The following is a 26,616-nucleotide window of genomic DNA, read 5'->3' as shown; positions in this document are numbered from 1 at the left end:
TATTTAGCAAGGATGCTTTAAAATGATCAAAAGTAATGATAAAGACATTTATAATGTTATAAAAGATTTCTATTTAAAATAAATTATGTTTTTCTAAACTTTCTATTCATCAAAGACACCTGAATAAATTCTACTCAGCTGTTTTCAACATAATAATAATAATAAAAATAATAATAATAATAATATTTTTTTTTTAAACAGCAAATCAGAATATTAGAATTATTACGGATGGATCATGTGTCCAGCTTTGAAATCACAGGAATAAATTACATTTTAAAATATATTCAAATAGAAAACAATTATTTTAAATAGTAAATACAAAATTGTACCGATTTTGCAGTACTTTGGATCAAACAGATGCAGGCTTGATGAGCAGAAAAGACTTATTTGAAAAACATTAAAAACTTTTGACTGGTAGTTTATATGTATGTTTATATGTATTTGTTATAAATAATTGTCTAAATCCAAAAAATAAATGAGATTATGGCTCCACCGTGTGATAAGTACGTAGAAGTGCGCCACTGTTTCACTGACTCGTCACTTCCTGGTTTCCAAGCGGAAGTAGCGGAGTTTGTTTGGTTACTATGATGCTTCATCTGCTTATCAAAGATGGCGAGAAGGGGATAGAAAGACTTTCGCCTTGCAGAATCGTCGGTTCTGTTTGTTTTCAGGGTTGTTTTGACAGCTGCAGTGTGTGACATTATGGCGGGGGTTGATGATGAGGAGTGCGCTCTTGTAAGTCATGAACAAAATGATCGCTTAGTACTTATAATAATAATAATAATAATAATAACGCAGCTGAGCAACGTTTTGTGGAAATAACGTTACATGTAACTTAGTTCTGAGATGTTTCTTAAACATAAACTTACATAAGAGAAACAGAAAGGCCAAAAAATTAGATGATAATCTGAGAGCTTGTAATGTAAATCAATAAGATCTTTATTACAGTTTAGCAGAGTGCTTACATTAACTGCATAGAAACATCAGTTGTATATCTCTCAATAATATGTCTTAGTCATTTTAAGTAAATTGAAATGCTTAGTTTTGTAATACAAAGCTCTATAGTTTCGAAACATATAATGCAATGCAATACGTTAAGATTGAGAGATGAACAAATAAACGTTCCTCAAAAGCCTTATGATCATATTTGATGGTCACATTTGATTTTTATATATAACTGTATATATATATATATATATATATATATATATATACACACACACACACACACTACCCTTCAAAAGTTTTTAAACAGTAAGATTTTTAATGTTTTTTAAAGAAGACTTCTGCTCACCAAGCCTACATTTATTTGATCCAAAATACAGCAAGAGCTGTGAAATAATTTTACTATTTAAAGTAACTTTTTTTTATTTGAATATATTTTAAAATGTATTTACTTTCTGTGATCAAAGCTGAATATTCAGCATCATTACTCCAGTCTTCAGTGTCACATGATCCTTCAGAAATCATTCTAATATGCAGATTTGCTGTTCAAGAAACATTTATTATAATTATTATCAGTATTTAAAACAGCTGAGTAATTTTTTTCAGGATTCTTTGATGAATAGAAACAGCCAAAGATCAGCATTCATCTGACATAAAAAGCTTTTGTAACAATTATACACTCTAGTATACCATTCAAAAGCTTGGATTCAGTATGAGAAATTATAGAATACTTTTATTTGTCAAAAATGATAAAGACATTTATAAGATTTCTATTTTAGAAAAATACTGTTCTTCTGAACTTCATATTCATCGAAGAAACCTGAAAAAATCTACTCAGCTGTTTTCAACAACATAATAATAATAATAATAAATGTTTTTTGAGCAGCAAATCAGAATATTAGAATGTTTTCGAAGTCAAAAATATAGGACAAATTTAAAGGGTTTGTCTGTATGTGAGTCAAATAAGCATAAAATAAATAAAAATTGTAATGCAATCCAAAAAAAAAAGTTTTCTGTTTAATTTAATTTACATTTTCTGAAAGATCATGTGACACTGAAGACTGGAGGAATTCTGCTGTAAATTCTGCTTTTAAAATCACAAGAATAAATTACATTTTAAAATATATTCAAACAGAAAACAGTTATTTAAAAAAGTAAAAATATTTCAAAATGTTACTGTTTTTGCTGTTCTTTGGGTCAAATAAATGCTGGCTTGGTGAGCAGAAGAGACTTTATAAAAAACTAAAAATCTTGCTGTACAAAATCTTTTTTATATAAACGTATAATATTTTCGTTTAACCCTGCTGATTTTTTTTTTTTTTTATATATATAACCAATTTTAGGCCTTGATCTTGTACTACTGCCAGGAAAAGTACTCCTGTCATGTTGTAGATGTTTCCAGTGAAGCTCAACGGAAATTCAGCCATGATCCAATTTTCACATTCCTCCACGCTTATGGACTCCTCATGCAAGGTGAGAAAAACCCACAATTTTTCTATCTTTGTCTTCATTTGACATTTTGAGAAATGGTCTAAATCCCTTGGCGTCAGTTTTTCCCTTTGTTATTTTATTGTTGTAGATCAAGTGTTGGACGCCATTCAGGAACTGGAGCAGCTGAAGGAGAGAAGAGACGTTTCCCTCTGTGTGCTCATGGCTCTGGTTTATGCCCACAAGAAAAGACCAAACCCTGGTAGATCTTTTGCATCTGTTGATTTAAAAGAATAGTTCACCCAAAAATGAATATTTGCCTAAAAATATGTAGTTGAATTAGGAGAAATGTGACCATGGGCCACAAAACTAGTCATATAGTCATATGTAGCAAATAGCAAAAATACATTGTATGGGTCAAAATTATTGATTTTTTTTTTTTTTTTTTTTTTTGCCAAAAATCGTTAGGACGTTAAATAAAGATTATGTTGCATGAAGATATTTTGTAAATTTCCTACCGTGAATATATCAAAACTTTATTTTTGGTTAGTAATATGCATTGCTAAGAACTTCATTTGGACAACTTTAAAGACAATTTTCTTAATATTTAGATTTTTTTCACCCTCAGATTTCAGATTTTCAAATTGTTGTATCTCGACCAAATATTATCATATCCTAACAAACCATACATCAATGGAAAGCTTATCTATTTTTTTTATTCAAAAACAATAACCCTTATGACTGGTTGTGTGGTCCACAACTGTAGCATTACATCACTTGCTCACCAATGGATCCTCTGCAGTGAATGGGTGCCGTCAGAATGAGTCCAAACAGCTGATAAAAACATCACAATAATCCACACCACTCCAGTCCATCAATTAACATCTTGAGAAGTGAAAGCTGCATGTTTGTAAGAAACAAATGCATCTTTGAGATGTTTTTATTTTAAAGCATTGCTTCTGGCCAAAATACCAGTTCTTAATCCGTAATAATTTACAGTAAAAAAAAAAAATCACATCAAAATCCACCCACATATTTGTTTAAAACTGTTTTGGACTGTTTTCAATATAGACTGTTCTTGATCTGCCGGTTAACTAATTTTTAAAGGGGTCATCGGATGCCCATTTTCCACAAGTTTGTATGATTCTTTAGGGTCTTAATGAAAAGTCTCTAATATACTTTGGTTAAAAATTCTCAATAGTAGTGGAAAAAAAACACCCTTTTACCTTGTCAAAATCAGCTCTGCAAAATATCAGCTCATTTTATTACATGGGCTCTTTAAATGCAAATGAGCTCTGCTCGCCCCGCCCCTCTCTGCTGTGGGATTATGAGCTGTAATGTTTATTTTAGCCACATTTAGCCGGGTTTAGCTGCAAAACTTGCCAACAAGCACATTATTAAAAAATGCCATTTGCAAAGATGCATAAAAAACCCTTCTACTCACTTCTGCTGTGGGTGAAGCTGCATCACAAATGATTCACATGAACATAGACGCATATGTTGATCGGCATCAGCACTTTCCTTTCAAAACCAAAAGTAACGTTGTCCTCTGCGCAATCGCTCAATTAGAGTCTTTCTCTGCACCTGAGTCACACAATGGCGATCGTATTCGGACTGTTTCAGCTCAGTGAGGGTGAGTCTAGGGTAAAGCGCTCATGTTTTGTCACACCAACAAGAAGCTGACAATGACCTGATTATAAAAGGGGATATTACTTTTAAAGATTAAAAAACACCACTGGGTGGATTTTTATCATTGTAGGGTGGTTGTGTACACAAACTGACAACACACATTAATGTTCAAACAAAATGGAAAAAGTTAGTTTTGCATCTAATGACCCCTTTAAAAGTTACTATGAAAACTTTAAATTTGTTTGTAATTTATGGAATGAAATGTGTGAATAATAATGACAAAGCATGTCTCGTCTGTAGACCGTGATGTGATCCAGGAGCTGGATGGAAAGGTGAAGGACGAGAGGAAGACGGCGAGTCCCAAAGCTCTGTATTATGCTGGCATGCTGCTGTGGCTGCTGGGCCGCAGTGACAAAGCCAGAGAGTATGTGGACAGAATGATCAAGATCTCCAATGGCTCTAAAGAGGTGAACTTTTCTAATGCATCTACCCTTTCGATTTCTGCCGAGGCAGCTTTTGTTTGATAGGAAGGGGAACGATCAACCTTCCTGTATCAACTCTTAATGATCAGTAGAATAAGTCTTATGGTAGAAGAAAAAAAAAAATCAGCATTTAGAAAATTGTGCAGTAAGAATGAAATTTGGCCTGTTCATTCATGGTGATCACAAAGCACTAAACAATGATTGTTTTAGTTAATAATAAATTATATTAATGTTTATGTAAACAGGAAATCTGAAAGTATAGTAGATATGACTCCTTTGAATGTATTGAATATCAGGGTTATTATAGCTAATATTACTGGGTGTCTACTGTATGGATATAATATATCACAGCCATCTTTATATAGTTTAATGTGTTAAAGTAAAAACTAAAAAAACAAACCCTGAAACTAAAAATGAATAGAAAATGTAAACAACATAATTACTGAAAATCAAACTAAAATTAAAGTGAAAGCTGAAAATATAAAAACTTAATTCAAAATATTAATATAAAAATAAATTCTGTGCATTTAGCTTTTAACTTAATATTTGGGATCATATATTAAATAAACAGAAGTAATTTTTTTTTTCATTTGTTGAAGTGATATTTGTTGTTTTGGTTTTTAAGTACATGGTGATCACAGAAAACTAAACTATGATTGTTTTAGATATAAATTATATTAATATTTAAACAAACTTCAAGGGTTTGAAAGTATATAGTATGACTCCTATAAATGGATTGACTTTCAGGGTTATTATAGTTAACTAATACTAAAACCATAAAAAATAATAAAAATTCTGTTACTTGAACTTTAACTGATTTATATGTTACCTTTGTGATCTAAAATGTTATATTTTATGTCTAAAATAGATTAGATTAGATTGCAATGGTAACATTTATTAACTTTATTCATAACTTAGTTTAATGTACTAAACTGACAAAAAACTAATACTGAAACTGAAATACAAATTTATAAAAGCTATGTTAATTACTAGAATGAAAACAGATAATACAGAGAAACTGTTTTTAAAATATTATTCAAAACTGTAGAGGTAGCTCAGTTTTACTAAAATAACACTGATGATGACCAATTTGTCTGTGCATTTTGCTCTTTATTTAATATTTGGGATCATTGTTTTGTAGGGAATTGTACTGAAAGGCTGGATTGATCTGCGATCGAACAAAGATGCTTATGCAAAGAAGTCTGGGAAATATTTTGACGAGGCCCTGAAGGAGAAAAGCGACATTTTTGCTTTAATGGGGAAGGTAACTCTATTTCTCTATTTCTATCATGGTTTAATCATTTAGCAAACCGAAATGTGACCTTGGACCACAAAACTAGCCATAAGGGTCAATTTTTTAAAATAGAGATTTATGCATCATATGAAAGCTGAATAAATATGCTTTCCATTGATGTATGGTTTGGCCAAAATACAAAAAAAAAGAAAAAAAAGAAAATCTAGAATCTGAGGGTGCAAAAAAATCAAAATATTGAGAAAATTGACCTTATGCACGGAATACTTCCTAGTTTAGTCAAGCCAGCTAAGTCATTTCCGGGCAACTATACTGTACCAGTCAGCACGCCTTTTCTACTCCGGTTATCTTCACTACTTCACTGTATGTATTTACAAAAAGACTAAATATGATATCAACCACAAAATCGATAATTTTGACCTATGCAATGTATTTTTGGCTATTTCTACAAATATACCCTTGCTACTTAAGACCGGTTTTGTAGTCCAGGGTCACAAATGTCCTAATTGATGTTCACTAATAAGATGCACATTTTATGTGCATTTTTTATTACATTTTTCGGTAACACTTTACAATAAGGTTCATTAGTTAAACATTAGTTAATGTATTAACTAACATGAACTAACCATGAGCAATACATTTGTTACTGTATTTACTAATCTTTATTAACATTAGTTAACGGAAATACAATTGTTCATTGTTTGTTCATGTTAGTTCACACTGCGTTAACTAATGTTAACAAAATTTTAATAATGGATTAGTAAATGTTGAAATTAACATTAACAAAGGTTAATAAATGCTGTATAAGTGCAGTTCATTATTAGTTCATGTTAACTAATGTGGTTAACTAATGTTAACTAAGGAACCTTATTGTAAAGTGTTACCCATTTTTCAAAGGTTTGCATCATAAATGTGATGTTATAATGCTTTTTTTATCAGAAGCTACTAAAAGTAAATATTTCAGAGAGTTTTTTCTAAAAAATGTAAGAGACATTTTTTTTGCATTGTTACACTATTTTCATGATGATTAAAAAAAATATTATAAAAATTGCATTGTGCATAAATCAAAGGCAATACAACAAATACATATTTGAGAGCTTTTTTTTTTTTTTTGCTATTGCAAAAAGATTTGTCTTGCAATGTTCTGATTGTGTCTTTCTATCAGGTACATTATTATGAATTTCGTCAGAATTATTCTGGTGCATTAGAGACCATCAACCAGGTGATTGTGAGTTACCCGTCCTTTCTACCCGCCCTGGTCAAGAAGATGAAGCTGCTGTTGACTCTACAGGACTGGGAACAAACTGTAGATGCAGCTCAGAGGTAAAGCTTTTATTTAATGGTTTAAGTGCTATTTGTTGTTCTGGTTTTTAAATACATAAATGCACTCTAAAAGCTCTCAAAGACTTTCAAATGGAAATTAGATGTGATTCCACAGATTTGTATAGAAAGACTAGATCGTTGTTTCCCTTTCCCTGCTGGATGAGGGCCAGTGAGCGACTGAATGAACGGCCTTTTAGACTGATCACTAAGAGCCGTATGAACTCCACGGCGAGACCTCAAAAGGTCTGTGTGAAAACCAGTACTCTCAGGTGGAGCTGGATTGTGATTATTCAAGCTACTTTATGTACAGTATTTGCTCTAAAATGGCTTAAAAGAAGGACATTTTGTCCATCAGAGTGATTGTAATTTAAAAACTAAAACTTCATTACAGATAAAGATCAAAAATATTAATAATTATATTGCAAGAAGCAAAATCCATGAAAAATCTTATTTAAACAATTATGGCATGTTTCATACACTGTTTTATACTAAATGTACATAAGAAAGAGTAATATTTATTAATTTTAATTTATAAGCCTAAATATACCAATAAATAGTATTAGTATCTATATAGTATAATTGCTGTGCTTCTTTGAAATCGACCATTTAAACTGATTCCTGGGAATGAATCATACTCTAACACCAAAAGGGCTATCAAAGTTTAGTTTTTTTTTTTTTTTATATGAAAACACAATATAATAAAATTCATTTTAATTTAATTTCATCTGACAATGAGTTTTTTTTTTTGCTATTCTGCCTTTTTTTAAAATTGCATGATACAAACTCACAGTTCCAACTTTTAAATCAGAATTGTGATAAATATACTTGCAAATGCAAGTAATAAAGTCAGAATTGCATGATATAAACTCGCAGTTGTGAGTTAGAAAGTCAGAATTGCAAGACATAAACTTTTTTATGACATAACATTTTTTTTCTCAGAAGTATGTGATTTATACTCACAAGAAATTGACAATTCTTTTTTTTCTCAAAGGTATGTGATATAAACTTGCAATTCTGACTTTTTTTCTCTAAATTTTGAGAAATAAACTTGCAAATGTGAATAATAAAGTCAGAATTGTGACATATAAACATATAAACTCGCAATTCTGACTTCTCAGAATTGTGTGATATAAACTCGCAATAAAGAGTTATACAATTACAAAGTCAGAGTTGCAAGATATAATTATTTTTTTTTTTTCAAAAGTATGTGATATAAACTTGCAATTGTGAGTTATAAAGTCATAATTGTGAAAAAAAAGTCAGAATTGGAAAATATAAACTCCCAATTGCAAGAAAAAAGTCAGAATTGCATGATATAAACTCGCAGTTGTGAGTTAGAAAGTCAGAATTGCAAGACATAAACTGGCAAAAAAAATTTCTCAAAGGTATGTGATATAAACTTGCAATTCCGACTTTTTTTTCTCTAAATTTTGAGTAATAAACTTGCAAATGTGAGTAATAAAGTCAGAATTGTGACATATAAACATATATAAACTCGCAGAGTTGCAAGATATAATATTTTTTTTTTCAAAAGTATGTGATATAAACTCGCAATTGTGAGTTATAAAGTCAGAATTGCAAAAAAAGTCAGAATTGGGAAATATAAACTTGCAATTGCAAGACAAATAGTCAGAATTGCGAGATACAAACACTAATTCTGAGGAAAAAAAGTCAGCCACTAAACTGCCAGTTCTTCTTTTCTCAGTATGTGATATATACTTGCAATTCTGACATTTTTCTCAGAATTTTGAGAAATAAACTCACAATTTAAAAAAGTCAGAATTGCAAGATATAAACTGTCTATTTTTTCCTCTCAGAAGTATGTAATATTTTATAAACTATATATAGAAATATATAAACTCGCAGTTCTGACTTTTTTTTTCTTCCAATTTTGAGAAATAAATTCGCAATTGTGAGTTATAAAGTCAGAATTGCAAGATATAAACTCGCAATTTTTTTTCCTGGAAGTTAGTGATATAAACTCACCGTTGTGAGTCATAAAGTCAGAATTGCAAGATATAAATTGGCAATTCATTTTTTTTCTGAAAGTTATGAGATATAAACTTGCAATTCTGAGTTTTTTGTCTCTGAATTTTGAGAAAAAACTTGAATATTAAAGTAATAAAGTCAGAATTGTAAGATATAAAGTCTGAATTCTGACTTTTGTTCTCAGAATTGCTTGATATAAACTCAAAATTGTGAGTTATAAAGTCAGAATTGCAGGGAAAAAAATAGAGTAGATGATGTGTGTGAGTTAATAAAACGTGTCCCTGAAATAAACATGCAAAGCAGTTTAATAATGTGGTATTTGTCACAGAATAAAGTATTATTTATCATTGATATAAAAAATGTATAATAAGTTTGGTTTGCTTTGTGCAAAGACATAAATGCATGTCTCAGAACATCTGTTACACATCAACGCACTTTGGTTTTAATTTCCTCATTCTTTCATCTTTTCAACTTCAGGCTTCTCCAGCGAGATAAAAATAACCTGGAGGCTCTGAGGATGCTGGCGCTGCACTCTCTCTGCAGGGAAGGAGATGTTGGAGAGGTGTGACATTACAAACATATGTGTGTTTACTAAATACTAGATATGTTATTTATTATGGGGTCAGATAGTCTGTGAATCACAAATGAAAAGCGTGTCACAAGATTACTGCATTAAATTTAGTTTGTGTCAAGTTATTACACTTCAACCTAGCAAAAATTGTCTCAAGAGATCTAATATTGTTAAAGTCATTGGTGATAATCAAAGGTTTCTTAAGCAAATCAGCATCTTGATTTCTGAAGGACCATGTGATATTGAAGACTGGAGTAATAATGCTGAAAATTCAGCTTTAGTCACAGGAATACATTTTTAGAAGTTGCATATAAAAATATTTCACAGCATTACTGTTTTACTGTATTTTTGATCAAATAAATGCAGCCTTGGTGATATTCATTAATTGTATTTCTTTTTTTTTTCAGTGTGTAAATCAACTATCAAATCTGATCAGTAATCTGGACATTCAAGAACCAAACAATCCAGAGCTCTTCTACAGGATGTCTTTAGCATTCACTCGAGTGGTAATACGCATTCATGGACACACAACTGACAATTCATTTGAACTTGAAGATTACAATCCTGTAGTTCGCAAACCAGCCAGATTTTCCACATGCTGTTATATCTAAACGTGACATGTTCACAAGTAAAACTATACTTACCAGGAAATAATGTGTTTTGATAAGCTGTTGTTTGATAAATAAAATAATGCTGTAGAGACAGTATTTCACAAAAGTGAATACACTCTCAGATTTCAGCAACAATTTTAGTATATCTTCTCAATGGACAACACTATAGAAATGAAACTTGGATATATTTTAGAGTAGTCAATGTGCAGCTTGTATAGCAGTATAAATTTACTGTCCTCTGAAAATTACTCAACATACAGCTATTATTGTCAAAATAGCTGGCAACAAAAGTGATAACAGCAGTATGTTGTTTAACTGTGCAAATGCACATCTTGTTTATATTTTTGTCTGCTTGACAGGACCATACAAAGTTGTGTATCTTATATTAGAACACTTAAAGTTAGGTGTTTTAAGTTCAATTCTCTCATACTGACCACTGGATGTTCAACATGGTATCTCATGCCAAAGAACTCTCTGAGGATTTCAGAATTACAATTGTTGCTTTCCACAAAGATGGCCAAAACTTTTAAAGGTTTAGTAACACCCTGAAACGAGTTACACTACAGTGGTCAGGGTCATACAGAGGTTTTCCAAGATGGGTTCCATTCAGAACAGGCCTTGCAAGGGTCGATCAACGAAGTTGAGCACTCGTTCTGTGTGTCAGGTGCAGAACCTGGCTTCAAAAAACAGATGCATGAGTGCTGGCAGCATTGCTTTAAAGGTTCCAGAAGTAGTAGAAGGTCAGCTTGTCGGTGCTCAGACCATACGCCGCACACTGCAACAAGTCGGTTTGCATAGGTGTCGCCCCAGAAGGAAGCCTCATCTGAAGCTGGCTCACAGGAAAGCCCGCGAACAGTTTGCTGAAGACAACCTGTCCAAGAGCATGAATTACTGGGACCATGTCCTGTGGTCTGATGAGAATCTAAGATAAACTTGTTTGGCTCAGATGGTGTCCAGCATGTGTGGCAATGCCCTGGTGAGGTCTACAGTCAAGCATGGTGGTGGTAGCATCATGGTCTGGGGCTGCTTGAGTGCTGCTGGTACTGGGGAGCTGCAGTTCATTGAGGGAAACATGGATTCCATTATGTACTGTACATTCTGAAGCAGAACATGATGCCTTCCCTCCAACTAGGCCAAATGGCAATTTTCCAACATGATAACGATCCCAAACACACCACCAAGATGACAATTGCCTTGCTGAGGAAGCTGAAGATGAAGGGGTGGCCAAGTATGTCTCCAGACTTGAACCCATGGGGCATCCTCAAGCATAAGATGGAGAAGCACCATGTGTCTAACGTCCAGCAGCTCTGTGAGGAATGGAAGAGGATCACAGCAGCAACCTCTGCATCTCTGGTCAATTCCATGCCCAGGATGATTAAGGCAGTGCCAGATAACAATGGTGCTAACACAATATATTGGCACTTTAGACAAGTTCACTTAGGGTGCACTCACTTTTGTTTTTGACAATAATGGCTGTATTTTGAGTAATTTTCAGGAGACAATAAATATATATTGCTATTCAAGCTGCACACTCTATATATATTACTATATATATTTTACTATATTACTCTAAATATATTACTGCTCTAAGATATATCCTAGTTTCATTTCTATAGTATCGTCCCTTGAGAAGATATACTAAAATGGTTGCTGAAATGTGAGGGTGTACTCATTTTTGTGAGATACTGTAGATAATGTGAATATCTGATCACTCTACAGTGTGGAAGAGCAGAGAAGGTCCTTCAGCACACTCACAGGATGGTGGAGCGGGCGTTTGCACAGGCCTCGAGCGACTCTGAGCTGGCCACAGAGATGGGCTACCAACTGGTTCTGCTGGGCAGGGTGAAAGAAGCCATGAAATGGTACAAGACAGCAATGACTCTCGATGAGAGCAGCGTCTCCGCTTTGATAGGTGAGAGCAGTTTGAAAGCCAAAGAAAAGAGTGCTTGTCAAATAAATTATGATGGTGAGTCACATTTAAAGTTAAGTCTTAAGTTACAATAGCCAAAAATACATGGGTCAAAATGATCAATTTTTCTTTTATGCCAAAAATCATTATGATAGTTAAGTAAAGATCACATTCCATAAAGATATTTTGTAAATTTCCTACCATCAGATACACTATATTGGCAAAAGTATTGGGACACCCCCTTCTAAAGAACTGGTTTGACTACTTCAGTTATTTCCATGTGTACAAACCTTAATGTTTGGGCAGGACCCTTTTCTATACTAACATGACAGTGCCTCTGTGTATAATTTCAGAAAAACTGTGGCAATGTCTCCAAGATGCTTCAAGAGAAACGCCTGCAAACCTACTACCTGAAAAACTATATGCAAGTGCACCTAGGGCAAAAGCTGCTTTGAAAGCAAAGGATCACACCACATGTTAATTTATTTTGGTTGATAAAGAAAATCAGTTTATGACATTAGTGCCTAAAACTTTCAACAGTACAGTAGCTTTGCAGGTAGGTTTCTTGAAGCATCTTGGAGATGTTGTCACAGTTCATCTGGATTTAGTCTGGCTCAGTTTGTTGTGTTTCTTCATGTCATTCCAGACAGACTGGATGATGATGAGATCAGATCTCTGTGTGGAGCACTGGCTGTTGTCAGACTCCTTGTGCAAACAAAAATCTCACTGGACTATTACAATTAATGGCAAAATGAATGTTTAAAAATGTAAACTGATATTCCTACTGACACACTACAGAAAAAGATAGAAATGACTGACTTAAAACCATTTTAGTAAGTGGATTTGAATACACCTTCTGGTGCTACTTGGACACGTCATCAGTGAAGAACCAGGGGTCATAGGGTGTTTCGGGTCTTTAATCTACATACACCCTCACCTGGGCGACCCTGCCGAGGGTGCTCAGTCCCCGGCTTGTGTCCAAGTGGCCTGTCGCCCCAGGGATCCCCCCTGAGGATCCACAGCCACTGCGAGGCCCTCTCTGTTTCTGGTGGCTTTTCTCAATAGCAGTCCTCTCACTCTAAGGAGTTTGAGGGTTCGCAGCAGTGAGTGGCCTGCGAGGCCTCGGCACCCGACATCAACTGGCTCACAGCGGATTTTCCACCTGTTGTTCCGGCACTCCGAGCTGAGCTCTGCGTACTTAACCCTCTTCCGCTCGTGGGCCTCTTCAATACGGTCTTCCCAGGGGACTGTCAGTTCCAAAATGACCACTTGCTTAGTAAACTCAGATTTTAGCACCATATCTGGGCGGAGAGAAGTGGCTGTGATGTTGCCTGGGAATTTGAGCTGTCTTCCTATGTCTACTTGAAGCTGCCAATCACGAGCGGTGGAGAGAAGCCCCCCTGTAGGCCTAGGCCGTTGGTGTTGTTCCTTCTGCCCAGCTCTAATGAAGGTGGTCGTTTGTTTGGGGGCTGCCTGTGTCTTACTGTGCTGGATCGCTGTGCAGACTGAGTCCGCCAAAACCTTAAGCACCTGGTCATGGCACCAGCGGTACCGCCCCTCCCCTAGAGCTTTCGAGCGGCTGCTCAAAAGTAAATGATGCTAAAATAACACTGTCTGGGATGCCTGATGTATTTTTATAATGTTTTAAATGCATTATTAAAAAGAGCATTAAATCAGTGTTTGTTTGTTTTTTTTGTTTGTTTGTTGTTTGTGTATTGCTGTGTTTGTGCAGGTATCATCAGATGTCAGCTGATGGAGGGACATATAGAGGATGCAGAACAGCAGCTGGAGTTTCTAACAGAGATCCAGCAGTCCATTGGCAAATCAGGAGTGAGAAACCATTTTAAATGACTTATTATATTACTTTAAAAAACATGTGAGCTCTCAAACAATGTTTCAGATACTCTTTCCGGAATATTTCCACAGAATTAAGTAAAAGATAAAAAAAGTGTTCATTTATGTATATATTTTTGAAATATATATATATATACACACTGTATATATATACATTTTAATGTATTATTATATATATTATATTTATTTCTTTTAAATTTATATTTAAATTTTAGATAAGAGTTTTATTATGAAGTGAAATATGAGTTTTAATTGTTTTTTTTAATTTATCTATATGTCTATATAGTTTTTAGTAATTTTTATTTCAGTTTTAGTACATAAAGTTAAACTACGTAAATGAAAATAAGAATTTTAATTATGTTTATTTCAGTTAACGCATAATAGCTTCCAGGCACACTACCAGTCAAAAGTTTTCAAGATTTTTAATGTTTTTAATGTTTTTAATGCTTCTGCTCACCAAGCCTGCATTTTTTTTAATCCAAAGTACAGCAACCACTGTAAAATTTAGGAATATTTTTACTATTTAAAACAACTGTTTTCTATTCAAATATATTTTAAAATGTAATTTATTCCTGTGATTTCAAAGCTGAATTTTTAACATTATTACTTTATTATTTATTATTATGTACATTATTATCAATCACATAGTCCTTCGGAAATCATTCTAATATTCTGATTTACTGCTCACATTATTATTATTATTATTATTATATATTTTGATGAATAGAAAGTTCAGAAGAACAGCATTTGTCTGAAATAGAAATCTTTTGTATCATTATAAATGTCTTTATCATCACTTTTGATCAATTTAAAGCATCCCTGCTAAATAAAAGTATTGATTTCTATAATTTATTTCCCCCAAAAAAGTATACTGACTGTTACAAAAGCTTTTTATTTCAGATTACTTTGAAAAAAAAAGCATTTGATCTATTGAGCAATGTTTAATAAAGACTCTTTCCAGAATATTTCCACAGAATTGAGTAAAAGATAAAGAAAAGCATTTTTGTAAAATAATATCTATCTTTTGATTTAGATTCAACAGTGACCTGGTTTATTAATCCACTTACGCTGTGTTTACCCATTGAGTCGTCCACAGTATGTAACAGGGTCTGTTTACACAAACCGAGACTCTCGTCTGGGCGGTTTAGCACACACTTAAACAAACACGCACATCTGCTTACCAAAAAGCAGCTGCCACGTTGCATTTATAGATAAACAGACACATAACAAAAACAAAACTGTCTTTTTTATTTGAGCTTTGCCTGAGGAATGAAACTTTCCAACATTAGTGAACAGATTAATTTGCACATGATAAACATCATCTTTAAGGTTTGCTTAACCTGTGTGTTTGTGTGTGTTAGGAGCTGTTGTATCTGCGGGCACTGCTGGCTGTGAAAAAGCGTCAGTCCCCAGAGGAGGCGACCAATCTGTTAAACGACACAGTGGACACACACTTTTCCGCCCTGCAGGGTTTGCCTCTCAGTGTCGAGTACTTTGAGAGGCTCAACCCTGACTTCCTGCTCGAGATCGCCAAGGAATACCTGGCACTGTCTCCTGCCAAGGTCTTCTCTCACAAACAATCACAACACACTAGATGCTGCCTAACAGCATTCTAGAAACTGTCATTTGTCCAGTTTTGATTCTGAGTCTGTCTTGATGAAAATTGCTCCTGTAGTGGATTGGCTCTTGTTGTTCCCGCTGTAGGTTCCAGCTCCAGGTCAGCCTCCTGCTCCTCAGCTGCAGCACTGCGCATCTGTGCTGGACACAGTGATCAAAGTAGTGCCCGGACTGCTGCAGGCCATCTTTCTAATGGCTAAAGTGCGATTTCAGTCAGGTGTGTGCATATCTTATTTTCTGAAATCAAACGTCATAACATTGTTGGATGGGGTAAATCTCTTATGGAACTTTCAGTATCATTGAGATACTATTTTAGTTTCATACTGTATATATATATATATATATATATATATATATATATATTTAGATAGGGTTTTAGTATGAAGTATTTTCAGTATATATGTTTGTATTTTTTATTATTTACATTTTTTTCCTAAATTTTTATTTTCTATTTTAATTCTGCTTATTTGATTTTATTTCAGTTAACGTTCATTTTATTTTTAGTGACACGATTTTTAATGCTTTTAGTTTAAGTTTTAGCTAACTACTGTTTAATAACACTGCTTTTTACTATTTAAAATAGTTGATTTCTATTTGAATATATTTTAAAATGTAATTTATTCCTGTGATTTCTAAATTTCTAAGCTGAATTTTTAGCATCATTACTCATGGTCCTTTAGAAATCATTTGATCTGAGAAATTCTGATCTGATTTCTGATTTTTCAGCGTTCTTTGATGACTAGAAAGTTCAGAAGAACAGCATTTATTTGAAATAGAAATCTTTTGTAACATTATAAATGTCTTTATCATCACTTTTGAGCAATTTAAAGCATCCTTGCTTTAAAAAAGTATTAATTTATATATATATATATATATATATATATATATATTTTTTTTTTTTTTTTTTTTTTTTTTTTTTAAATATACTGACTCCAAGCTTTTGAATGATATAGTGTATAATGTTACAATAGCTTTTTATTTTAGATAAATGCTGATCTTTGGATCTTTTTATTCATCAAAGAATCATAAAAAAAATGTTCTCAACTGTTTTAAATATTGAGAATAATAACATAAAAATTATACCAGCAATAATAACAGCAAATATTAAAATATGCATATTAAAATGATTTCTGAAGGATCATGAGACACTGAAGACTGGAGTAATGATGCTGAAAATGTAGCTTTGATCAAAGAAATACATTACATGTTAAAATATATTCAAAGAGAAAACATTTTTTTAAATAGTGAAAATATTTTACAAAATTGTACTCTGCTTTGGATCAAATAAATGCAGGCTTGGTGAGCAGAAGAGACTGGTGGTGTAAAAAAAGAAGCTATATTTTGCAAAAAGTAAATGATTGTGACTTTGCATTGTGACATTATTATTTCATGACAAATAAGCAATTGTCCCCCAAGAGTCTCATAAAAAAATGTAATTCTCATTGCAGTAATAGGAAAAAAAATCATATATTGTTTAAATCGCAAAGTACTTTATACAATGTTTATTGTACTGCCGTGTTAATTTAAATTTAACATTTAAATTTAAAATTTAAATTTAACATTTAAATTTAACATTTAAATTTAAATTTTAAATATAAAATTTAAAATTAAATTTAAAATTTAAATTTTAAATTTTAAATTTTAAATTTATAAGAAATAATTAAGAAATAAATAAACTTTGTCATGCAGATAATTACAATGCAAAAATATGCAAGATATAATTTCTCATTTTCTTCTTGTATTTTTTGGCCAAGTCATCCAATTAGCCAGGTTTGTGCTCTCTTCACATGTTGTCCTCCTACAGGAGATGTCGAGGCGGCCCAGAGCAGCCTGCAGCACTGTTTGGATCAGAACCCAGCCCATGCTGATGCCCATCTCCTCATGGCACAGATTCATCTCATGCAGGGAAACTTCAAGCTCTCCTCCCAATCTCTGGAACTCTGCCTTAGCCACAACTTTGAGGTGAGGCAACATCACTGGCATCTATACTGAACTGCAGTAAGAAACCAGTTTAAATGTATTGATCTGAGGACTGGGAATGAATATGTGGTTTGTTTGTGCTCAGATCCGTGAGCATCCTCTGTATCACCTGATAAAAGCTCAGGCTCAAAGGAAAATGGGGCAGCTTCAGGAGGCCATTCAGACGCTACAGATGGCTATGAATCTGTGTGCCGTGAAGAGAACAGGCTCTTCAACCAAAAGACAGAGTAAGAGAGTTGAACTCAGCTCGGCCGACTGCGTATCTGTGTTCCTGGAACTAGCTGAGGCTCTGTGGCTCAATGGAGAACAGGTTAGTGGTAAACTTTAAAACAGTTTTTTTTTTATTTTTTTTTACATATCTTCATTTCCTTAAATGAATAGTTCACCCCAAAATAAAAATGTACTCAACCTCTGGTCGTCCAGGATGTAGATGAGATTGTTTCTTAATCAGAACAGATTTGGAGATTTGCTCACCTATAGATCCTCTGCAGTGAATGGGTGCCGTCAGAATGAGAGTCCAAACAGCTGATAAAAACATCACAATAATCTATAAGTAATCCACACCACTCCAGTTCACCAGTTAACATCTTGTGAAGTGAAAAGCTGCATGTTTGTAAGAAACAATCCATTAGACTTGAGTGGTGTGGATTACTTGTGGATTATTGTGATGCTTTATTAAGTGTTTAGACTTTTATTCTGATGGCACCCATTCACTGTAGAGGATCCATTGGTGAGCAAATAATGTAAAGCTAAATTCCTTTAAATCTGTTGCCATGAGGAATCAAACTCATCTACATCTTGGATGGTCTGAGAGTGAAATGTCAGAAAATTTTCATTTTTAGATGAACTTCCCCTTTAATAAATCTGCACAAGGTTCGTACAAGATGCTTAAAGTGCTTGACTTTGACTTGAAATTTAAGGCCTGTAAAACCCTTGAAAATAGCAACATTCCTAAGGAGGTGCTTAAAAAGTGCTTGAATTATTAAAAGACAATGGATATATGAAATAAGTGTTTGATTTTGTCACACAAAATTCATGCAAATTTAAAAACATCATACCTTTTTTGCTTATTTTAGTTAATGTCTGAAAACTAACGAGCTAAGCAAGGAGAAGTACTGACAGTGTCATGTAAGCATGGCTAAAGATGCGAAAAGAAGAACAGATGAACCAAATTAATTGAGTCACTTACACTGGAACTGCTCCAATTGATTCAAACTCATGACTTTGATCATTCATTTCAAGCAATTCACAAGCAAAAAAACAGATCAAAATAAAAGTGGGATTCATTTTCAGATTAAACTATTGCATTGCAAAATTATTTTTTTATTAGTATATTTTTGTTTAATCTATTTATCTTTTTTTAGAATTGGAAATAGAAGACATTGTTCGATAAGTAAGATCTCTGAAGTCCTTATAAATCCAAAAAGTAGTGCTTGAAAAGTTCTGGAATGTAATTTTACAGTATCTGTACGAACCCTGTGTAGTAATATAATTGTTATTTTGTTAGTGCTTCGGTTTGGGGCTTAAAAGTTGTTCTGATTTCCAGCACGAGGCAGCTAAAGTGATGCAGGATGCCATAAATGAGTTTACGGGCACTCCAGAGGAGCTTCGAGTCACTATCGCCAATGCAGACCTTGCTCTAATGCGAGGAGATACGGAGCTGGCACTGAGCATGCTCAGAAACATCACACCTGAGCAGCCTTACTATATACAGGCCAAAGAAAAAATGGCAGACATCTACCTGAACCACAGGAAAGAGAAACGGCTTTATGTGAGCTGCTATAGGTAATGCATTTAATTTGTCAAAGTATATATATATATATATCGTAAATTCATGTGTGTGTGTGTGTGTGTGTGTGTGTGTGTGTGTGTGTGTGTGTGTGTGTATGTGTATATATATATATATATATATATATATATATATAAGAGGGATCATACAAAATGCATGTTATTTTTTATTTAGTACTGATCTGAATAAGATATTTTACATAAAAGACATTTACATATAGTTGACAAGAGAAAATAATAGTTGAATTTATAAAAATGACCCTGTTTAAAAATGTACATACAGTTGATTCTTAATACTGTGTTGTTACCTGAATGATCCACACCTGATTTTTTTGTTCAGTGATAGTTGTTCATGAGTCTCTTGTTTGTCCTGAACAGTTGAACCGCCCACTGTTCTCCAGAAAAATCCCTCAAATTCTTTGGTTTTTCAGCATTTCTGTGTATTTGAACTCAATGACTGTATGATTTTGAGATTTATTTTTTCACACTGTGGACAACTGAGAGACTATTATGCAACTATTAAAGAAGGTTAACCCTTTAAAGATAAGGGTAAATTTAACTTATTTTGTCTTATGAGAAACATCTAAGTATATTCTGTAGCTACTAAATGAAAAAATATATATTTAGGCAAAATAAGAAAAATGTATATCTTCATACTGTTCAAAAGTTTTCACCCCTGGCTCTTAATGCATTGTGTTTCCTTCTGGAGCATCAGTGAGTGTTTGAACCTTCTGTAATAGTTGCATATGAGTCCCTCGGTTGCCCTCAGTGTGAAAAGATGGATTTCAAAATCATGCAGTCATTTTTGGAATGGGTTCAAATACACAAAAATGCTGAGAAACTGAAGAATCTGTATGAACTGTAGGATTTTTTCGGAAGAACAGCAGGCCGTTTAACTGTTCAGGACAAACAAGGGACTCGTGAACAACTATCACTAAACAAAAAAACACAGCCGTGGATCATTCAGGTAACAACACAGTATTAAGAATCAAGTGTATATAAACGTTTGACTTTGACTCTATATATGAATGGAATGCTGAACCTGTACTTTAATCATTTGTATTCATGTGTTTAAATACCCTATTTAGGTGTGTAACCCTGCAGCTCTAGTTAGTTATTTACATGTGTTGACAAGCTTTAACACAAGCTCTGATACACCTGTGCAAACAATGTTCACACTTATTCATTTAGAGCATTAATGTCTCTATGTTCTCATCAGGGATTTGGTGGACAAATTGCCAAACCCTCATACCTTCCTCTTACTCGGAGATGCCTACATGAACATTCAGGAGGTGGGAGAGATTCTAGTTGTTTACTCTAATGTTTACATTTGTGTTTGAATCTCACGGTTAGCACAGATCTTTGTTTAGAAACTCAAATATGCCTTGCTTTTTTATTTATGTCTGCCTCTATTCCCACACAAATATTTACTACATAGTGTAAAAAGTAAATCCTTATCTGACTGGAAAAGTCATTGAAATTTTTTTTTTTTTACATTTTTATCATTACTATTCAGTATTACAAAAAATAATTTCCACTTTAATTTTTACTTTTTTGTTATTAAAATTAGCAGTTTAAAGGCAATACAGCAAATACTGTAATAATTGTGTAAAATACTATTTATTTAAATTAAATAATTCTTTCTTTCTTTCTTTCTTTTTTCTTTATTTATTTGTATTATGGTAATGAGAACTAGAAGGAAAAATGTGTTTAATTATGAAAATATTTAAGCAAATTATATATTTTAGAAATATTTTCTTGTTTTTTTTTAGAATATATACACTGCCGTTTGTTTTTGTGATCAGTAAGACTTTTGTATGTTTTTAAAAAAAGTCTTTTCTGCTCATCAAGGCTGTTTATTTGATTAAAAATACAAAACAAAACTGCAACATTGTGAAATATTATTGCAATTTAAAATAGTGGTTTTCCATTTTAATTTTCTTTAAAATAAAATGTATTCCTGTGATGCAATGTTGATTTATTATCAATGTTGGAAACATTTGTGCTCCTTAATATTTTTTTGGAACCTGTGATGCTTTTTTCAGGATTCTTTGATGAATGAAACATTACAAAGAACAGCATTTATTTAAAATAGAAATCTATTTTAACTATTTTTAGTGTCAGTCTTTGTTTTTTTTTACTTTGTTTGAAAGAAATTAATACTTATATTCAGCAAGAATGTGTTAAATTGATCAAAAGTAATAGTAAAGAATAGTAAAAATATTTCTGTTTTGAATATATGCATTTCTTTCCTGAAAAAATCTTGAAAAAAAGTATCACAGTTTCCAAAAACAAAATAATAAGCAGAACAACTGTTTCCAACATTGATAATAAATCAGCATATTAGAATAATTTGTGAAGGATCATGTGACACTGAAGACTGGAGTAATGGCTGATGAAAATTCTGCTTTGCATCACAGAAATAAATTAAATTTAAATAAAACACCAAAAATTAAAATAAAATAAAAACATTTTAAATTGCAAAAATATTTTACAATATTGCTATTTTTTTGTATTTTTGATCAAATAAATGCAGCCATGGTGAGCATAAGAAACTTATTTAAAAAACATTTAAAATCTTACTGATGCCAAACTTTTGAACAGCAGTGTATATATGTGACCCTGGACCACAAAACCAGTCTTAAGTCGCTCGGGTATGTTTGTAGCAATAGCCAAAAATACATTGTATGGGTCAAAATTATTGATTTTTCTTTTATGCCAAAAATCATTAGGAAATTAAGTAAAGATCATGTTCCATGAAGATTTTTTGTAAAATTCCTACTATAAATATATCAAAATGTAATTTTTGATTAGTAATATGCATTGTTAAGAACTTAATTTGAAGAACTTTAAAGGTGATTTTCTCAGTATTTCGATTTTTTTGCACCCTCAGATTCCAGATTTTCAAATAGATGTATCTCGGCCAAATATTGTCCTATCCTAACAAACCATACATCAATAGAAAGCTTATTTATTGAGCTTTCATATGATGTATATATCTCAGTTTTGTAAAATTTGACCTTATGACTGGTTTTGTGGTCCAGGGTCACATATGTGTGTTTGTTTTTCATGAGATTCACCTATACATTTTATCTATCATGTCTAATGACAACTTCACTTTCAGATGGCCACATTTTTATACATATAAAAATGTATCATTACATTGGTGCTTGTGTATGAAAATAATGTTCTCTGCTGACAGCCAGAGCTGGCCATTGAAGTCTATGAACAAGCCCTGAAGAAAAACCCCAAAGATGGAGCTGTGGCCAGTAAGATTGGAAAAGCACTAGTCAAGACCCACAACTATGTAAAGGTAAGTGAAGTAGAGTCAGTAATATCTCTCTTAAAGGGGTCCTATTGTGCTTTTTCACTTTTTGAATTTTAGCCAGTGTGTGGTGTGTATGTTTGGGCATAAAAAACATCTACAAAGTTACAAATCTCAAAGTCCACTCCAAAGGGAGATATTTAGTTTTTTAAAAATCCCTTTTCAAGAACTACAACGAACGGCTCCTTTGGACTACAGCGTTTGTTTTCCAGATGCTATGATGTCACGGCGCAGTCCATTAGAATATCATTCAAATAAATCCTGCCTACAGAAATTCGAATCGTTGCGGGGGAGGGACGAGGTGGGGGGATTAACCTAACTTTAGCAATGTAGCATGGACAACCGCTTCTGGGATGCTTCAGCAAGCAGCAGGATGGCTTGTATAAACACAAGCAGTGATTAAAGTGTCTGCAAACTGCTCTGGTAGCCGTGCTGAAGCCGCGCCGTTGATGTGTGCAGTATAGAGGGTCGAAGCACATGCTGATGTAAACACAAGCATTGACTAGAGTGACGATCATCAGTTGCCGCCGTGCACACATGTGTGATAAGAAATTTAGTCATCATACAGGGTAGCTAGCTTCACTAGCCTTATGCTGGATCTGTTTTCGGGCATGTAATTAATTAAATAAATTAGCACAATAATGATAATATTATGTATCCCCCCCCCCCCCCCCCAAAAAAAAAAAGACTTTGTAAAAGAGCATAATAGGACCCCTTTAAACCTGAAGATTGTGGGTTTTTCAAGAAGCTAATTTTGAGAGATGTATTCCAGTTTTTAAATGTAAAAACAGCTCTTATTTGATGATCGTCTGTAAGAGTAAAACTAACTTCTGTGGCTAAGGCATTTTCTACCTCCTCTTTTAAAAATGTAGTTTTCTGATGTTCCTCTATGTAACTTTTCCCAGGCAATTAACTATTATGAGGCGGCGCTGAAGAGCGGGCAGCAGAATTTCCTGCGTTATGACTTGGCTGACCTGCTCATGAAGCTCAGGCAGTACGAACGCTGTGAAAAAGTCCTGCAAGAGGCTCTCACACATGATCCTGGTGAGAAACCACTAAGAAATTATGAAGTTATTATGAAATGGCAACATCTCACTTCAATCATTCCTAAACAAAGTTAGTGCTTCGTTTAAATTGAGCTTAAGTGCTGTTTCCAAAAGATTAGTAGAGATTTGAGCTTGTTTAGATTTTGTCCGTCATCAAACACAGATGTTTTTAAGTCTGATAAAAGGATAAAGTGTGTTCAAACAGTAAAGAGGAATATTGCATGTCTGCTGGGTATTTTTAATTTTATACTTTATTTGCTACACCTTGGAAATACTTAGTTATATGTTCCGGGCGTGTATTCGACACCCTGTTACGTGACAAATTAATTGAGGATTGTCAGATTGTCCTTTGGGTGTGTCTTGGAAGAACATGGGTGTGCACTTTCGATTGATGTTTGAAAGTGGTTTGAAAATGGTTCAAATGAATGTAATTAAAAAATAATTGTGTAGTACACAGTGCAGTTGCTTTTCTTCAAGTGTGATCAGTTGCATCTTTCTGTCTTTATTTGTTTTAGTGAATGAGCTGCTGCTTCTTACCGAAGACTGTCGCTATCTTGTGCTTCTCGCCAAAGTCCAGAGCAAAGTCAATAAAAATGATGAAGCGCTTCTGTCCTTGCAGAGAGTGAGTTCAGTGTATTTTTCTCTGAAACAATGCTGTTATTGTACTAAAACCATGAATAAATCTGAAATAAATATGATTAAAATTAGATTCAAAAACTTCTAGAAATGTTGTCTTTGCAAGTAACCTAAATAATTAAGTACTAAAATTGCTAAAACAAAAACTGAAAAAAAAAAAATACATTAAAACATCTTGTACACCAATTTAATTTTTTTATTTTAGTTTATTATTATTATTTATTGATTGATTGATTACATTTTATGGTAATGAGAACTTGAGAACTTAAAAATGTGTTAATTGTCATGAAAAAATTTAAGCAGATTATTGTATTATACTATATTATTATATTTTTATATTGAAAATGTAATATTTTATTAAGATTTATTTATTCTATTTTTATATTCTATATTTTAATTTAAATATTAAATTAAAAAATTTAAACTAAAACTAATTAAATATAAAATAAATATAAAAATAAATTGAAGCTATTTAGAATTTGAAATAAATAAAAAAAACAAGAATTAGAATTGCTAAAATGTAAACTAAAAATAAAACAAAAAATGTAAAAAACTTAAGAACATTTAGAAATGTTGTCTTTGGAAGTAATTTAAATAAGTAATAAGTTTAAGTATTAAAATTACTGAAATTTAAAAGCTAAATAAAAAACATTTCAACATTTTTTATTTTAGACTATTATTTATTTATTATATCTTATGGTAATGAGATTTATAGTGAAAATGTAATATTTTATTAAGATTTATTTATTCTGAAACATGCTAAACATTTTAACTAAAACTAAATAAATATAGAAATATAAATTAATAATAAAAATAAACTGAAGCTATTTAGAAAAAACAAGAATTAGAATTAAAAGAAAAAGCAATTCAAATAAAAAAACTAAACAGGAAAAACAAAATGATTAAAATGTAAACTAAAAATAAAATGAAAACTTAGACTTTTAGAAATGTGCATCTTTTTTATTTTAGTCTTATTTATTTATTCATTACATTTTATGCATTTTATGGTAATGAGAACTGTGAGTAAAATGTGTTGATTATCTTGAAAATTTTAAGCAGATCATTATTAAGCATAATTATATTTTATTATATTATATTAAAAAATTTATTTGTTGTTAAGATTGATTTATTCTGAAACTAACTAAATTTAAACTAAAACCAAATAAATATAAAATATATAATAAATATTAAAAATAAAAATAAATTTAGAATTACAAATAAATGATAAACAATAATTCGAATTAAAAAACACAAAATTAATTAATTCAAAATATTAATACAAACTATAATAGTACATAAATAATGCTTAAGTAATACCCCTCTAAAGCATTCAAGAGCTCACCTCAAACTCACAGGATCAATTTACATTCACAACCTCCTAAATTTCCCAGTTTATATTTCATGTAGTATGCAAATGTTTTCTAGTTTGTTACTAAACATTTCGGAGGGTGAGAAAATGCTGACAGAATTAAAATTTCCAGGATGAATTGTTTTTTGAATTTCATGCCCAGAGCAATTGTTTAAATTATTATGAAACTGTTCTTCCTCCTCAGGCGAGAGATGTGCAGGCGAAGGTGCTGAAGCGCGTTCAGATGGAGCAGCCGGACTCGGTTCCCGCGCAGAAGCAGCTCGCCGCCGAGATCTGCGCCGAAATCGCCAAACACTGCAGCAGCCAGCGTGGCTACGAACGAGCCGTCAAGTTCTACAAAGAGGCGCTTGTGTACTGTGAAAGTGACAGCAAGGTCAGTGTGGGCCGGATCAGTGAGTCCAGTGTGTTCCTCTGCAGCTGGAACGGTCCGGCGAGCCTGAAGCCGTCAGTCAGTTTATGTGTGTGGTGCTGAATCTGAACGCAACACAGGCCTGAATTTAACTGCAAACCATCACAAATCAATCTCTCTCTCCATAGACCATATTTGAAAAACGTATATTTCCTTATATTAAATATCTCATATCAGGGTTTGTACAAGATGCTTGAAGTTCCTGAATTTGACTTCTTGAAATTTAAGGCCTGGAAAACCCTTAAATAAATAGCCATATTCCTAAAGAGGTACTTGAAAAAAGCTTGAATTATTAAAAGTCAATGTAGTCTTTAATTTTTTCAATAAGCACACATCTTTTCACGCAATAAAAAAAAAAAAACATTCAAAGCAGGTTCGCCAATCTTTTTTGTTTTAGACCGAAACTTTAGAGCAGGTTGCAGAATTATTCCGCAAATCGAATGATCTGTGATC

At 32.7% G+C, this 26,616-nt stretch overlaps 1 protein-coding gene across 1 annotated transcript in view; it reads left to right on the top strand.

Annotated features, from left to right (window-relative positions):
* Positions 1-612: 612 nt before the first annotated feature.
* ttc21b (tetratricopeptide repeat domain 21B) overlaps positions 613-26,616 on the top strand; it is a 52,133-nt gene continuing 26,129 nt past the window's right edge. The window contains exons 1-20 of the mRNA XM_073845383.1: positions 613-735; positions 2,289-2,418; positions 2,525-2,635; positions 4,303-4,469; positions 5,626-5,748; positions 6,902-7,059; positions 9,526-9,610; positions 10,027-10,125; positions 11,950-12,142; positions 13,872-13,969; positions 15,355-15,555; positions 15,698-15,827; positions 17,415-17,572; positions 17,676-17,900; positions 19,137-19,375; positions 20,598-20,670; positions 22,581-22,691; positions 23,609-23,747; positions 24,265-24,371; positions 25,939-26,127. Of these exons, the coding sequence (XP_073701484.1) occupies positions 703-735; positions 2,289-2,418; positions 2,525-2,635; positions 4,303-4,469; positions 5,626-5,748; positions 6,902-7,059; positions 9,526-9,610; positions 10,027-10,125; positions 11,950-12,142; positions 13,872-13,969; positions 15,355-15,555; positions 15,698-15,827; positions 17,415-17,572; positions 17,676-17,900; positions 19,137-19,375; positions 20,598-20,670; positions 22,581-22,691; positions 23,609-23,747; positions 24,265-24,371; positions 25,939-26,127 (2,769 nt within the window). The 5' untranslated portion in view covers positions 613-702. The remainder of the gene's footprint in view (positions 736-2,288; positions 2,419-2,524; positions 2,636-4,302; positions 4,470-5,625; positions 5,749-6,901; positions 7,060-9,525; positions 9,611-10,026; positions 10,126-11,949; positions 12,143-13,871; positions 13,970-15,354; positions 15,556-15,697; positions 15,828-17,414; positions 17,573-17,675; positions 17,901-19,136; positions 19,376-20,597; positions 20,671-22,580; positions 22,692-23,608; positions 23,748-24,264; positions 24,372-25,938; positions 26,128-26,616) is intronic.

The sequence above is a fragment of the Garra rufa genome, chromosome 8 (assembly GCF_049309525.1).
Source record: "Garra rufa chromosome 8, GarRuf1.0, whole genome shotgun sequence".
NCBI classification, from domain to species: Eukaryota; Metazoa; Chordata; class Actinopteri; order Cypriniformes; family Cyprinidae; genus Garra; species Garra rufa.
This window is presented reverse-complemented; position numbering and strand designations above follow the sequence as displayed.